Below are 17149 nucleotides of genomic sequence, written 5' to 3'. Positions count from 1 at the left end.
TTTTTAAGTCTGACACTAACTACACAGACAGGCAGTTTGAATAGAATGATCCTGTATAGTACATGTAGCCACACACGGTATGTCGGTCTCTTAAAAGCACTGTATAATCACTAAAGGTTACAGCATTAACATCCTGCCTCAGTGTCCATTGTTTGTGCCGCTCTCTTGGGTTCCTCTTTTTTTTTTTTCCATCCTCTCTGTCCCACTTAGGTGAGGATTCAAGGTGGTAAGGATGGAAGGAAGGAAGGAGGAGAGAAAGGGAAGAGTGGGGGCTTTTTCCAAATGGAGTTTCTTCTTTGCCAGCTCTAAGGTCACACCTGATCTGTTTGGTCTGGTTCAATCGAACTCTGGTGAGGTTTGTTTGTGGCGTGAAAGGAGAGCATCTAACCAACCAACAGCAGATATGTTACATTAGCATGAAATCAAACTACTGTTAAATTCATCTGCGATGTGTATTTATGCAAGGTAACCATAGTGACACCAGCGTCTGAGCGTGGGGATTTTCCCTGATACACCGGAAAACTAAAACGTCTGCTGAGCGTGTGTCCTACTTGTCAAAATTCAAAACAGTTCCCCTAAAAACAAAAAAAAAAAAGTGACAGTAGCTGTTTGTATCAAGAGACGCGGGACCATGGGAACTCATGAGCCCCTTGAACAAACAAACCCAGACAAACTTCTGTTATGATGTAAACAATTATGATATCATGATAACGGTAAGATGGCCAGCTCATCTCAGAGCTCTGTGTGTGTGTGTGTGTGGGGGGTTGTTATTCTGAGTAGCTATGTAAATAGTGGTTGATGTTTGTCAGACTGCTGTAGAAAGAAGGTTCCTCATTTTCTTCCATCGCTTGAAGTTAAAAGACAAAATGTGTTTGTCTTGCCTTTGTTGCTGAAGCACATTAGCTCACTAGAACCTTGACCCCCCATAACTCGACCCTTTTTCTCGCAGCGGTATGTCGTGTTACTTCTATTTCAAGCACAGACCGATACTGTCATTTTTCCTCAGGAGGATACGACCACAGAAGGTTGCCTGTCAGGAAAACATACTGTAAACACGGGCCATTTGAAGCATTTCAACCAAAAACCACCGCTGTTGTTTTTCCTGTGAGGTCTTGTCCTCTTATTTACATGATGGTCTCTCTAACCACACCGGGCTTGGAGAGCCCTCAAGTCTACTCTTCACAATAAACTATGGATGATACTGGACTGGCAGTACCCACCACTAAATTCAGCCCAAGTGCTCCACTTTACATGTCAGATTAAAAAAGATCAAAAGTCAGAAAAAAAAAGCCAAAGAGGGTGATAAAGCGCGAGGGAGCGAGAGGGAGAAGGAGAGAGAGTGGGCTTAAAAGGGAGACTACATGGAGAAGAACACAAGAACACAGTGTCCTAATTAGTGTCTTCCTCCATTAATCCACTCTGAAGCTTCCCATGCTGCCGAGTTTGATCTCAGCAACGTTGCTATCAAAGCCTTGTAACATGGTCTCGTATTAAGGGGAAGATCTCAGTCAGACGGCATTAAGGGAAATCACTCAGTGTGCTCGCTTCTTCTCCCTGTGATGTCTGTAAGTGCAGGTTGGATTTCGTACTACGTCGTCTACGCTGATGTAAAAAGGCATGGATGTAAAGTTCAAATTCCTCATTAGCTCCACAACTCGGTATTCTTCCGTCGACGTGACTGCATAATGTGAAGGCTAACGCTCGTGGTGACGAAGCCACAAAGAAATATCAGGAAAGTATGCAGCTCTACGAGGTTTTTTTAAGCCTCTTTTAGCTTGTTGTTTTGTTTTTGTGGCTTGAAAAAGACTCAGATATTATGAGTTATGAGATCAAAACAGTGACAACTCAGCAGTGACCTATTTTCAGTGACAAAGCTCCGATAAACCCACTGCCTGCCTAGAGTCCATATTCCCCCCGAAGGAGTTGATGGAGACTAAAACAAATGTAAGAAGGATGAAGGTGATAATGTGTCAGGACTTTACGACGTTAGAGCCCCAAAATCAGCTTTAATAATGTGTCACATCCCCCGGAGAAGCAACAGTCAACAACCCCAGTGAGCAAACCTCGAACCGACAAACTTTTGGTGATTGACGGATCGCAAACATGACTTTGAAAGAAACAAACATTGAGCACAGAACACAAAAAGTGCTGTGGGATGTTTTTGGTTGTTAGTGCCAAAACTAAGTGCATCCCAGCTACAACAAAGCATCCGAACGTCAATTTTGGCTTATGAGGATGGAACCTCTTATCGAATAAAAAAACCTCAAAATACCATTAGCGAGAGACAAAAGACAGAACAAAATGGCAAGAGGATCGTTGCTAATTCAGCAAAAGGGAAATCAATGACCCTCCTTCCTGTAGCAACCCTGTCAACCCCTTCCAAAAAAAAAAAGGTGTAGAGGAGCCGAGGTGGGTCGAGCTCTCCTGCCTAACCTCAGAAGAGAGATTTGGAGGCAAGAAACAGTGACTCAAAAAATCATAAATATCTCACATTTCCCTTTGTCAGTTCAGCTCTAAAAATACTCGCGTTCGCCTTCGCCTCACATCGCCTCCTCTCCGGTCTCAAGGAGCTATGCAAATACAAACCCATCCTTTTTTTTTTCTCTCTCTCTCTTTTCCACTTTGTTTTTCCCTTCCCTCAAAAGCCCCCCCCCTCATCCCATTGTTCTCAATACCTCTTCTCCATCTCTTGTAGACACGACAGAGCCTCGCCTTCCCTCTTGTTGTTCCTACTCTCTCCAGGGGTAGAGGGAGAAATGATAAAAAGCTATTTACAACTAACTGTAGGCAACAGTGAAATTCAAGACTTGGAAAAATTCAAGCTTTTTTTTTTTCCAGGCTTAGCCTGTTTCCTTTGAAGGGGGATGCCATTTATAATGTTGCGTGGTGAACTGCAGCAGTCCTGAGTGACAGTTTAAGGAGGGGACTGAAGCGCTTTTAGGGACTTTGACTACGCCAGCTTCTTCAGATTGTGCACGGCTTTTCTGTTGTTCTTGAAAAAACGGAAGCAAGACATCAGTCCTTCATTGCGTGAGCCTGCTAGGCGAAGACACAACACAGCAATCTCAAACATGTACAAGTCTGAAGTTTTAAAAACACACAAACCGAGGGGTGGCTCGCACCAGCACGCAGGACTCGGCGTGCTCTGGTAATAATCACAAATCCGTCAGCCCGCGGTCCGTTTCAGGCTGCTTTTCTGAGGCTTGCGGAGATATTATTGTGATGCAAGTTGAGATTCATAAAGCCCCAACAAAGACTTTCGTGTTAGTGCCACTGGAAACACTGGCTTTCACGACAGCCGTAATGAATCTCCTGCTTCATCTCTCACTTTCTCCCTCTCTCTGCTCCCTTGTGTGTTTATCACCCCTCTTCTATTCAGCGGACTCTAATTGAACGTTTTTTCTTCTCTCCAGCTTCTACTTGCCATACATTACCCGCCGCCTCTCCCCTTCTCTTCCGCACCCCTTTTCTGACGAACAATCTCCAACCCGGCCACCCCCACCATTTCCTCTTTCTCCCTTTGATTGATTCTCACCTTTTCCATTCTTGCCGTTCACCTCATTAACGGAGCCCCCGTCTGCTCATTTCCTATTTCGCCTCCCACTCCTTCCTGCATCCCAAATCCCTGCCCCTCCTCACTTCCTGTCCTGTCGTCTCTGAAGCGACGGCCGGCTCGGATTTGTAGTCTCCAGGCCAAGGCCCGGCGACGTCGTGTAATTAGAAAGGAGCATAATAGAGAGGGTTCCTCATCAGCCGGGGTGGAGGGGTGGGAGGGGAGGGCACCGCCGCCGCCATCTATCCATCCATCCTTGAGTTTAATCAGTGGCACACAATAGGATGTCACCTGCTCCCAGACGCAGCCGCTGGAGAGAGGCAGTGATGCTGTCACAAACCATTTGGGGTGAGGCGGCTCTTTAAGGCCTCCTCTTCTCCTCTACGGTTGTCTCTGTTAATTTGGTCTCCCTGGGAAACGAGAGAGGAGAGGGAGCCTGTGAAAAATCAAGCTCATTTAATCGTGTTTATTTATTTATTTACAGACGCTTATCCGGCATGTTCTTCTTTATTGGTTTTCCCTCTGGAAATCCCTGAGGAATCATGGATATCTGAGTGCATGAATGTTTGCTTTCATATATATGTGTGTGTGTGTGTACATGTCTGTGTGTGTCACCGAGAGGTTAATCTGACCCTTCATCCGTCATACCCAGGGGAGGAAGAAGAACAGTAAAGAAGTCTGTTTACTCAAATAATGCACTAGGCACAGTTTGGAGGTGTTTGTGCTTTATATGAGTTTTTCCATTTTCTGTTTTCATACTTGTATAGTTGACACCTAGTTCCTAGTTACTTTTACAATTAAGATTTTTACATGCAAAATGTATGATCATGAATAAGATTTCATTATTGTACATAAAAATAAACTACTAAATACTTGATGCCTTGGTTAAATCTCTTGCTCACATACTTAAACTTAAAGCTCCAGTGTGTTTCTTTATCTATATATGATCTTTATTTACATAATATGGCAGAAATGTTATATAATATGATTAACTATGGTATGTTTTCACTGGCTCTAAATAGGGCGGTTTGCATTTTTCAAGGCCACCATAGATTCTCCTTCATGCCAGGCAGTAGAGGGTGAGGCGAGGTGGTTGCAATCAGCAACTACACCGTTAGATGCTACTAAATCCTACACACTGCTTCTTTAAATGAATTTAATTTTGTGTTTTGGAAACACTGACATACTTCCTCTCTTCATGACTTCATTCATCACACACACACACACACACACAGACACACACAAAGTGACAATGACACACCATCTCAGTGTGTTTTCTTGTCTGCTTTGCAGGGTCCGTGCACAGAGAAACACACACACACACACACACTGTGGAGCCATGGGCTGCGGGCTGCGTAAGATGAAGCCGACGTCGGAGGAGACGAGCCCGGGGAAGATTTACTCCACCTTGAAGAGGCCACAGGTGGAGACCAAAGTGGGCGTGGCCTACACATACCGCTACCTGGACTTCCTCATCGGCAAAGATGGTACGGCAATGCTGATCTGCGTTAAATAATCTTTGACCTTTATTGTTTTTTTATTGGCAGTCTGTTTATATATGTGTATACGACTGCACCTCTTTTGATTTTATTCAAGTCTTTCATTCCAAACAGATTAAAACCCGACAAGTCGAGCACTGAAAGCCAGATATCTACGGGTTGCCATTGATCGATAAACCCCACGGTCCCTTCCTGCGAATATGTTATAGTCCTTTTGTGCTGCGTGGTCGTAAAAGTCTAAATTATTGCCCCTTCCGCATGCATAGTTTAAATTTATACGGATAGCTCAAGGCATTTGGCATTTTGCTGCATCATACCTCTGCGCGATAAGACGGAAATATGCCTCGCAAGTTTTTGCGAGGGGCTGATCTGCACAGCAATCCACGTCTCAGCTGTGTGTCATATTTTACTGGGAAATGCTACCTCCGACGTGATTAATCTGCCTACCTCCTCTCTCTGTAAACGGCATTATACCTGCATATCCCCAGCAGAAAAACACTGAGGATTCAGATGCAGATCACTCATGGAATAACGGCACACTGGCTGCAATTTTCATCAGGATTTTTCTTGTAATGATGGAATGTTAATTAGCGCCCGCTCCCTGTATGGCAGCCACTGTTGTAATTTCTTTTTCTGACAATTAGTCAGTCACGCTTTCACGTTGCGCTAATGATATAGAATTTTCCAGCACAGTCTACGCCAAACATCCTGCCGGTGGCCATCAATTATGTATGGCACTGAGTCCAACTTGCTAGCAGGGGGATGCAAAACAAAGTAAAGGGTGGAGGCCTTCTGGGTGGAGAGGGTGTTTTGTTCCAAGGTCACAGGTTCGATGCTCACAAAAGTTTCAGCCAGTTTGAGTTAGTTGGTGAGATACTGGCCTGAGCCATGAGCAAGTAAACAAGTTAACTATGAAGACAGTGAGAGACGCTCTGAGGCTCCCTGTGCTGCGCATGAAAATATGGAAATGAATCAGTTCCCTTTTCAAAGATAGCATCCCAACACTGATGCACACAAACACACACACACACACACACACACACACACACAGAAAAGGCCGGCAGAGCCCCTTCCTCTCCTTCCTCCCCTCACTCTGAGGTGTTTATGAGATGGGAGGTGGGTGTTGCTTCCTGAGATGCCGAGACATAAATTAACTGCTTAGGGGATTCTTTGTGTGTGTGTGTGTGTGCGTGTGCGTGTGTGTTTGTTTGTTTGTGTGTGTGTTATTGTGTGTGTCGGACAATTAACAATGATTTGAGCCAAAGATGGCTGATGTTACAAAGTCAACAAAAAGATTTCGAACAGTTTGGCGTTGGGTAAAGTTTTGGTTCGATATAAGCAGGTTTTATTCTCAAAGCAGACCCTTTCCTTTTCTTTCACTGTTAGACACACCACCAGTTCTTTCCTATCTCACTCTGCAGCTTGCATGCAGAACCAAAACAAAGAAAGAGTCCAGACTGAAGCGAATCGATACCCAGAGTCATTTAAGAGAGTAATCCGACTCCATTATTAGACTATTAGTGGGACAACTTGGTTAAGATGTTTAAATGACGGCTGCAATAATCAAAAATACTGTGCGTACACTGATTGTAATCAGATTATTAGACTGCCTGTAAACACACTGGGTTCTCTCCCTCGGCCACACAGCTGTCAAATACATTGATTTACAAAGCACAGTGTAATAACATCTGCCAACTTGCACTGACTTTTTTGAGCAGCCGATAGCAGCTTAGAGGACACCAGGGGGTTTAAGGTGAAGGTACATTTAAGATTAGGTGGATTAGATTAAGATTAAGTTTATGATGGAGGTCATTAAGATGAGCAGAATGAGATATTGATGTACTCCGGACAGATTCAGCTTGTGTGTGTATACGTGTGCTCTAGTCTAGGCCAAGGAGGAGTCAGGCTGCTATATATAGCCATCACTCTGTTATTTCTGCTCATGACAGTTATAACTGAAATGATGCTGGGAGGGGAGTTTGGTGGCGGCGGTGGGAGGTTGCAGTGAGGAGGAGGGGGGCCGGGGGATGGTACGGGAAGCTGGGAGATGTAGTGTGCGGCATCTTTGCCCTGACAGTTGATTAGTCTCCATTAGTTTGTCAGGCTGACTAGACTGGATGGATGAAGGAGCCGAGGATCGTGGGCGTCTCGGGGGGGCCAGGCGAGCTCTTTCGCCCTCCCGTCGTACAGGACCTGACATCAGGGCGGGGACCGCGAGGGGGGAGGTGGGAGGTGGACGGGTGCCTCCCTTTTGTTGAACTCTGTGTGTGTGTGTGTGTCTTTGGCATGTGGCCATATTATTATCTTCAAGTATTGTCTGTGATGGTGGGGGTTGGTACTTACTGTAATCAGTTTCCTCTTGCTCTGTCTCTCTGTCACTGTCAGTACGCCTCTGTTTATCTTTCTCTGTTGTTCATCTTCTAAAATGTGTGTGTGTGTGTGTGTGTGTGTGTGTGTGTGTGTGCCTGTTTCCCATAGGAACACATTAAATTTGAGAAATCAGATTGTGTAAGTGCAGTCCCGGTGGCTGAATCATTTCACTGCATCAGCGGATTTTTGGGTTGAAGGGTTAGCGTGTTACTCATGGCTGTAATTACCTCGTACCAGGTATGTAAGCGTAGGTAATGATTCATGTGTCTGGCCTTTTTCTACAGGAAACCTGTAAAATATTTAAGACACAGTCAAAGATTATGAATATGGAATTAGTCTCTGGTAGAGCTGTAGGCCACACATAAATACAGATAGAGTGAGAGCTTCAACAAAAATCAGTGACACCTGGCTAACAGCTAAATCCAGTGCAGTATCGATAAATGTACGCCTGTATTTGTTGTGATTATATTACTTATGATCAAAAACTACTCGAGTCGACAACTTTGTTAACAGCCAAACATCGAACAAGGTCAACAACACAAGACACAGCAGCAGCTAACATCAACCAGTCAACGTCTCACCAACCAAGAATTAGATTTACTCTTGTCTGGTGGCCTCCTCTACGTCCCCTCCGGTCTCTTAGCTTCTATCATTATGTCCAAAGAGGCTAAGGGGCCGTTACATTGCCCACCCGCTTGCCCAGCTCAGGTTCTGGCACGACACCGGCTCTGCTCTTTGTGAGCATTGCTCCTCTACCCCAGGCCTGAAAACATCCTCTTCTTCCTGGTGGTTTAAAAACACCTGTGGTACAAACCGTAACCCCGAAAACACACTGCATCCGGAACGACAGCGTACTCCGCCGTCCGCCAACTCACACATAATCCGTTTGTGATGCGCTCAGGTGCGTCTCCGCCAGCAACCAAGCATCGTGAGAACACACAAGATCTCGCAAATTCATGCATAATCGCGTGATATCGCCGGCTGTAGTCTCTTTGACTCCTGCGATGGCATTCCACGCCGCATCTTTTTTCTGGTGTCCTTATAAAAAGGATGTGAGGTGTCATAAATGATTACGCCTGAAAACCCCTCACCTGTTGACTTCAGGTCGGCCCCGCCCATTATGACGTGTTCTTGTAATGAAACTCGATCCGCGGTGAACACAGAGTATTTTATTTGGAAAATAAATTTGTATTTTGTATTTTGTATTTTGTAGCTCACTGGGTGAGCTGACACATTGACTAAAATTGAAACGTATCGTGCCGTTCTGCATGCAGTGTATTTTAGCCTTGACACTCCTGCGGTGGTCTGAGCTCAGCCCGGCTAACAAACTGAGTTGAGCTAACAGCAGCTACAGTTGGCAGCAGTTTACTTCACTGTCCATCATAAACTCTGTAAATCACAGAGAGGAAAACCAGAAAACATTTTCTCCACAGAATATGATGCAGTTTCACCGAAATAAGTGAAACAGTTGTTGGTGTGTGAAGAGCGTTACGTACTTCTCGCAGGTCGGCTTCGTTTCATAGCTGCGGCAGTGGTAAGGATGAAGGAAGGAAGGAGGAGAGAAAGGAAGCGTGGGGGCTTTTTTCCAAATGGAGTTTCTTCTTGCCAGCTCTAAGCTCACACCTGATATGTTTTGTCTGGTTCAATCGACTCGTGGTGGGTTTGTTTGTGGCGTGAAAGTAGAGCATTAACCCAACCGCAGGTTTTCTTAGGACGTAGCTATATCACATTAGCACGAAATCAAACTACTGTTTAATTTATCTGCGCTGTGATCTATGCAAGGTAACCCTAGTGACACAAGGGTCTGAAGCGTGGGGATTTCCCTGATACCCCGGGCATAAACGTCTGCCTGAAGCGTGGGTCCTACTTGTCAAAATTCAAAACCGTTCCCTAAAAAAAAATAATAACCAGTGACAGTAGCTGTTTATATTCATAGGACGGGGGTACCATGGGAACTCATGAGCCCCTTGAACAAACCAAAACCAGACAAAAACTTGTTATGCTGTGAACAAATCTGATATATTGATAACGTGTAATTAAGGACGGCCAGCCTCATCTCAAGAGCTCTGTGTGTTGTGTGTGTGTGTGTGGGGTGTTATTCTGAGTAGCTATGTAAATAGTGGTTGATGTTTGTCAGGACTGCTGCACGAATAAGAACGTCCTCATTTTTTCTTTCCACCTCTTGCAGCAAACGCCACAGTGTTGTCTTGCCTTTGTGCTGAAGCACATTAGCTCAATAGATCCTTGACCCCCCCCCCCCAACTCGACCTTTTTCTGCAGCGTATGTCGTGTTACTTCTATTTCAAGCACAGACCGATACTGTCATTTTTTTCTCTGGAGGCTACGACCACCGAAGGTTGCCTGTCGGAAAAACCTACTGTAAAACACGGCCCCATTTGAAGCATTTCAACCAAATAACCCGCTTTGTTTTCCCTGTGACGGTTCTTGCCTCTATTTACATGATGGTCTCTCTAACACACGGGCTTGGGAGCCCTCAAGTTCTACCTCTTCACACTAAATAGGCTGATACTGGACTTGCGTACCCACAATAATCAGCCCACGTGCTCCACTTACATGTCAGATTAAAAAGAATCAAAAGTCAGAAAAAAAAGCCAAAGAGGGTGATAAAGAGCGAGAGGGAGAAGGAGAGAGAGTGGGCTTAACAGGCGACTGACATGGAGAAGCACACAAGAAAACACCGTGTCCTAATAGTTCTTCCTCCATTATCCACTCTGAAGCTTCCCATGCTCTGCCGAGTTTGATCTCAGCACAAGTTGCATCAAAGGCCTTGGAAACATGTTGTTATAACGGGGAAGATCTACTCAGACGGCATTAAGGCGAAAATTCATACAATCCGATGCGCTCGCTGGGGGTTGGTGGGTGGTTCTTCTACCCTGTGATGGTCTGTAAGTGCATTTGGATTTCGTACTAACGTCGTCTCCGCTGATGTAAAAAGGCCGGATGTAAAGTTCCAATTCCTCATTAGCTCCCCAACTCGGTCTTCTTCCGTGGACGTGACTGTATACTGTGAGGTAACGCTCGTGGTGGACGAACCACAACGAAATATTCATGAACGTAGCAGCTCTACGCTGGTTTTTTTTAATCCTCTTTTGGATTGTTGTTTTGTCTTTTGTGGCTTGCATAAAAGACTCAGAATCTTATGAGTTATGAGATCAAAAACAGTGACAACTCAGCAGGGACCTATTTTCCGTGACAAAGCTCCGATTAAATACCCCCAACTGCTCCTCGAGTGCCATCTTCCGCCCGAAGGGTTGTATGGAGACTAAATACACATAGTAAGAAGATTGAAGGTGAATGTGTCAGGACTTACGAGTAGCGCCCCAAGCAAACCCTCACCCGACAAACTTTTGGTGATTGAAGAGATCGCAAAAACTATGAGGAAAGAAATCAAAACATTAGAGCATCAGAATCACTCAAAAGTGCGGTGCGGAGTGGTTTGGGGGGGTTAGAGGCAAACTACTAAGGGCATTCCCAGCTACAATAACTAAGCAGCCGAAGGCAATTGGGCTTATGCGGAGGGAACTCTGATCGAATAAAAAAACCTCAAAAGACCCAGGAGCGAGAGCGACAAACGAGGGAACAAAAATGGCAAAGAGGGTAGCGTGCGAATTCGCATAACGGGAAATTCAATGGACCCGCCTCCCTGGAGCAACCCTGTCCACCCAGTTCCCCCAAAAAAAAAAAGGTGTAGAGGAGCTAGGGGGTCGAGCTTCCTGACCTGCCTCAGAGAGAGATTGGAGGAATAAAACCGGACTCAAAAATCGAATAATATCTCACATTCCCTTTGTCAGTCAAGCTCTAAAATTAATCGCGTTCGCCTTCGCCTCAACATCGCCTCCTCTCCGGTCTCAAGGAGTCTGAGGCAAATCAAACCCATCCTTTTGTTGTCCCTCTCTTCTTTTCACTTTGTGTTTCCCTTCCCTCAAAAGACCCCCCCCCTCATCCCTTGTTCTCAATACCTCTTCTCCATCTTGTAGAACGACAGAGCCTCGCTTCCCTCTGTTGTTCTACTCTCTCCAGGGGAGAGGGAGAAATGGATAAAAAACTCTATGTACAAACCTAACTGTAGGCACAGTGAAATAAGACTGGAAATCAGATGCTGTTTTTTGTTCCGAAGGCATACAGTTCTTTGAAGGGGGATCCATTTATAATGTTGCGTGGTGAATCGCAGTCCGAGTGAAAGTTTAGGAGGGAGTACTGAACGCTTTTAGGGACTTTGACTAGCCGTAGCTCTCTTCAGATTGTGCACGCTTTCTCTGTTCTTGCGAAATGAAAAACGAAGCAAGACATCAAGTCCTTCATTGCGGAGGCCTGCTAGGCAAGACACAACACAGCAATCTCCAAAATGTACAAGTCTGAAGTTTTATTAAAAAAACCCACACAACGGACTGAGGGGTGGCGCAACCAGCACGCAGGACTCCAGCGGGCTCTGGATAATCACACAATCCGTCAGCCCGCGGTCGTTTCAGGCGCTTGTTCGAGCTGGGAGATATTGATGGTGATGCAAGTTGAGATTCATAAAGCCCCAACAAATAGATGTGTGTTAGTGCTCAACGGAAAACACTGCTTTCACGACAGCCGTAATGAACCTCTCCTAGTCACTTCACTCTCTCACTTTCTCCCTCTCTCTGCTCCCTCGTGTTGTTTATCACCCCTTCTATTTCGCGGACTCTAGTTGACCGGTGTTTTTCTCTCCCCGCTTCTACTTGCATAAGACATACACCGCGCCTCTTCCCTCCCCCTTCTCCCCACCCCTTGTCGGACGAACAAGCTCCAACCCGGCCACCCCCCCCAATTTCCTGCTTCTCCTTGATTGATTCTCACCTTTCCATCTTTGCCGTTCACCCTACCTCCTATTAAAGTGTAGCCCCCGTCTGCTCCATTTCCCTATCTTCGCCTCCCACTTCCTTCCTTGCGCATCCAATCCTGCCCCTCCTCACTTCCTGTCCTTGTCGTCATCTGAAGCGACGGCCGGCTGCGGATTTTGAGTCTCCAGGCAAGGCCCGGCGACTTCGTGTAATTAGAAAGGAGCATATAAGAGGGTTCCTCTCAGGCCGGTGGTGGGAGGGGGGGAGGGCCCTGCCGCCGCGCCATCTACTCCATCATCCTTGGTTTAAAATCAGTGGCACCAAATCGGATGTCACCTGCTCCCCGACGCAGCCGCTGGAGAGAGGAGTGGGCTGTCACCAACCCCATTTGGGTGAGCGATGCTCTTTAGGCCTCTCTTCTCCTGCTACGGTGTCTCTGTTAATTTGGTCTCCCTGGGAACGAGGAGGAGAGGGAGCCTTGCAAAAACAAGTCCATAATAATCGGTTTATTTATTTATTTACAGACGGCTTATCGGCATGTTCTTCTTTATTGGTTTCCCTGGAAATATGAGCACTCATATATCTGAGTGCACTGGAATGTTTTGACTTTCTATATATAGTGTGTGTGGTGGTACACGTCGGTGTGTGTCACTAGAGGCTTAATCTGACCCTTCTCATCATACCCAGGGGAGGACGAAAGAACAGTAAAGGAAGTATTTACTCATCAATAATGCACTAGCAAAGTTTTAAAAGGTGTTTGTGCTTTAATATGTTTTTTCCATTTATGAATTTTTTCATACTTGCTAGTAGGACACCTAGCTTGCCTAGTTACTTTACAATTAAGATTTTTCCATGCAAAACGAAATGATCATGAATAAGTATTCATTAATTTACATAAAAATAAACTACTAAAAACTTGATGCCTTGTTTAATCTCTTGCTCAATACTTAAACTTTAAGCTCCAGTGTGTTTTCTTTATCTATATATGATCTTTATTAACATACATATGTAGAAATTTTTATATTACTGATTAAGCTAAAGTTTGCTTTTCTGCTCTACATGGGCAGTTTGCATTTTTCTAGGGCCACCCGTAGATTCTCCTTCTTTGCCAGGCAGTAGAGGGTTGAGGCGAGGTGGTTGCAATCAGCAACTACAACCGTAGATTGCTACCCACACTTCCAATACCACGCTTTTTAAATGAATTAATTTTGTGTTTTGGAAACACTGACATATCCTCTCTTCCATGAACTTCTATTCATCACACACACCCACACACACTAACCTCAGTCATCTCACCTGTTTACTCACTTTGTGACACACACACACAGACACCACAAAGTGACAATGACACACCATCTCAGTGTGTTTTCTTGTCTGCTTTGCAGGGTCCGTGCACAGAGAAACCACACACACACTGTGGAGCCATGGCTGCGGGCTGCGTAAGATGAAGCCGCGTCGATGGAGACGAGCCCGGGGAAGATTTTAACTCCACCTTGAGAGCGCACAGGTGGAGACCAAAGTGGGCGTGGCCTACACATACCGCTACCCTGGACTTCCTCATCGGCAAAGATGGTACGGCAATGCTGATCTCGTTAAATAATCTTTGACCTTTATTGTTTTTTTATGCAGTCTGTTGTATATATGTGTATACGACTGCACCTTCTTTTGATTATTCAGTCTTTCATTCCAACAGATTAAACCCGACAAGTCGAGCACTGAAAGCCGAATCTACGGTTGCCATTAATCGATAAACCCCACGGTCCCTTCCTGCGAATATGTGATAGTCCTTTTGTGCTGCGTGGTCGTAAAAGCTATATTGCCCTTCCGCATGCATAGTTTAAATTTATACGGATAGTCAAGGCATTTGGCATTTTGCTGCATCTACCTCTGCGCGATAAGACGGAATATGCCTCGCAAGTTTTTGCGCAGGGCTGATCGCACAGCATCCACGTCTCAGCTGTGTGTCATATTTTACTGGAAAGCTACCCCGATGTGATTACTTGCCTACCTCCTCTCCTGTAAACGGCTTATAGTCCTGCGTATCCCCAGCAGAAAAACACTGAGGATTCAATGCAGATGCCACTCATGGAATAACGGCACACTGGCTGCAATTTCATCAGGATTTTTCTTGTAATGAGGAATGTTAATTAGCGCCCGCTCCCTGTATGGCAGCCACTGTTTAATTTCTTTTTCTGACAATTAGTCAGTCACGCTTTCACGTTGCGCTAATGATTAGAATTTTTCAGCCCAGTCTACGCCAACATCCTCCCGGTGGCCATCATTATGTATGGCACTGAGGTCCAACTTGCTGCAGGGGGATGCAAAACAAAGTAAAGGGTGGAGGCCTTCTGGGTGGAGAGGGTGTTTTGTTCCAAGGTCCAGGTTCGATGCTCACAAAAGTTTCAGCCGTTTGAGTTAGTTGGCGAGATACTGGCCTGAATGAGCAAGTAAACGTTAACTATGAAGACAGTGAGAGACGCTCTGAGGCTCCCTGTGCTGCGCATGAAATATGGAAATGATCAGTTCCCTTTTCAAAGATAGCATCCCAACACTGATGCACACACACACACCACACACACACACACACACACACACACACAGAAAAGGCCGGGCAGAGCCCCTTCTCCTTCCTCCCTCATCTGAGTGTTTATGAGATGGGAGGTGGGTGTTGCTTTGAGATGCCGAGACATAATTAAATGTTAGGGATTTTGTGTGTTGTGTGTGTGTGTGTTTTGTTTGTTTGTGTGTGTGTGTTATTGTGTGTGTCGGACAATTAACAATGATTGAGCCAAAGATGGCTGATGTTACAAAGTCAACAAAAGATTTCAACAGTTTGACGTTGGGTAAAGTTTTGGTTAGATATAAGCGGTTTTATTCTCAAAGCAGACCCTTCCCTTTCTTTCACTGTTAGACACACCACCAGTTCTTTCCTATCTCACTCTGCAGCTTGCATGCAGAACCAAAACAAAGAAAGAGTCCAGACTGAAGCGAATCGATACCCAGAGTCATTTAAGAGAGTAATCCGACTCCATTATTAGACTATTAGTGGGACACTTGGTTAAGTGTTTAAATGACGGCTGCAATAATCAAAAGTACTTTGGTACCTGATTATAATCCGATTATTAGATGCCTGTAAACACACTGGGTTCTGTCCCTCGGCCACACAGCTGTCAAATACATTGATTTACAAAGCACAGTGTAATCATCTGCCAACTTGCACTGACTTTTTGGCAGCCATAGCAGGCGAGGACACCAGGGGGTTTAAGGTGAAGTACATTAAGAGATTAGGTGGTTAATTAAGGTTAAGTTTATGATGGAGGTCATTAAGATGAGCAGAATGAGTATTGATGTACTCGGACAGATTCAGTTCTGTTTGTATACGTGTGCTCTAGTCTAGGCCAAGAGGAGTCGGCTGCTATATAAGCCATCACTCTGTTTTCTGCTCATGACAGTTATAACTGAAATGATGCTGGGAGGGGAGTTTGGTGGCGGCGTGGGAGGTTGCAGTGAGGAGGAGGGGGACCGGGGGATGGTACGGGAAGCTGAGATGTAGTGTGCGGCATCTTTGCCCTGACAGTTGATTAGTCTCCATTAGTTTGTCAGGCTGACTAGACTGGATGGATGAAGGAGCGAGGATCTGGGCGTCTCGGGGGGGCCAGGCGAGCTCTTTCGCCCTCCCGTGTAAGGACTGACATCAGGGCGGGGACCGCGAGGGGGAGGGGGAGGTGGACGGGTGCCTCCTTTGTTGAAACTGTGGTTGTGTGTGTGTTCTTGGCATGTGGCCATATTATTATCTTCAAGTATTGTCTGTGATGGTGGGGGTGGTACTTACTGTAATCAGTTTCCTCTTGCTCTGTCTCTCTGTCACTGTCACGTACGCCTCTGTTATCTTTCTCTGTTGTTCATCTTCTAAAATGTGTGTGTGTGTGTGTGTGTGTGTGTGTGTGTGTGTGTGTGTGTGTGCCTGTTTCCCATAGGCACATTAAATTTGAGAAATCAGATTGTTAAGTGCGTCCCGGTGCTGAATCATTTCACTGCATCAGCGGTTTCGGGTTGAGGGTTAGCGTGTTACTCATGGCTGTAATTACTCGTACCAGGTATGTAAGCGTAGGTAATGATTCATGTGCTGGCCTTTTTCTACAGGAAACCTGTAAAATATTTAAGACACAGTCAAAGATTTGAATATGGAATTAGTCTCTGGTAGAGCTGTAGGCCACACAATAATACAGATAGAATGAGAGCTTCAACAAAAAATCGTGACAACTGGCTAAAGCTAAATCCAGTGCAGTATCGATAAATGTACGCATTTGTTTGTGATTATATTATGTTATGAATTAGATCAAAACTACTCGATCGACAACTTTGTTCAGCCAAACATCGAGCAGGTCAACAACACAAGAACAGCAGCAGCTAACTCAACAGCAACGTCTCAGTCACCACCAAGAATTAGATTTACTCTTGTCTGGTGGCCTCCTCAACGTCCCCTTCGGTTCTCTTATGTACTTGGGTTTCATTGCCACCGGCTTGCAGCTCAGGTTCTGGCACCGACAACCGGCTCGCTTCTTTGTGAGCTTTGCTCCTCTACCCCAGGCCTGAAAAACATCCTTTTCTTCCTGGTGGTTTTAAAAACACCTGTGGTCAAACAGTAACCCCGAAACACACTGCATGCGGAAGGATCCGCTCGGAAGACAGCGTACTCGCTGTCCGCCAACTCGCACATAATCCGTTTGTGATGCGCTCAGGTGGTCTCCGCCGGCAACCGAGCGTCGTTGAGAACACACAAGATCTCGCACATAATGCATATCGCACTGCTATTGCGATGGCATCCACGCCCCTATCTTTTCTGGGTCCTTATAAAAAGGATGTGAGGTGTCATAAAAGATTACGGGCCTGGAAAA

General features: G+C 45.5%; 1 protein-coding gene across 1 annotated transcript in view; it reads left to right on the top strand.

The window, feature by feature from the left end:
• rftn1b (raftlin, lipid raft linker 1b) overlaps window positions 1-17149 on the top strand; it is a 108335-nt gene that overhangs the window by 6101 nt on the left and 85085 nt on the right. The window contains exon 2 of the mRNA XM_019279111.2: window positions 4847-5040. Coding sequence (XP_019134656.2) covers window positions 4893-5040 — 148 coding nt within the window. The 5' untranslated portion in view covers window positions 4847-4892. The remainder of the gene's footprint in view (window positions 1-4846; window positions 5041-17149) is intronic.

The sequence above is a fragment of the Larimichthys crocea genome, chromosome XIII (genome assembly GCF_000972845.2).
Source record: "Larimichthys crocea isolate SSNF chromosome XIII, L_crocea_2.0, whole genome shotgun sequence".
NCBI classification, from domain to species: Eukaryota; Metazoa; Chordata; class Actinopteri; family Sciaenidae; genus Larimichthys; species Larimichthys crocea.
The sequence above is the reverse complement of the archived record's forward strand: the minus strand, read 5'-3'. Positions and strand labels throughout refer to the sequence as shown.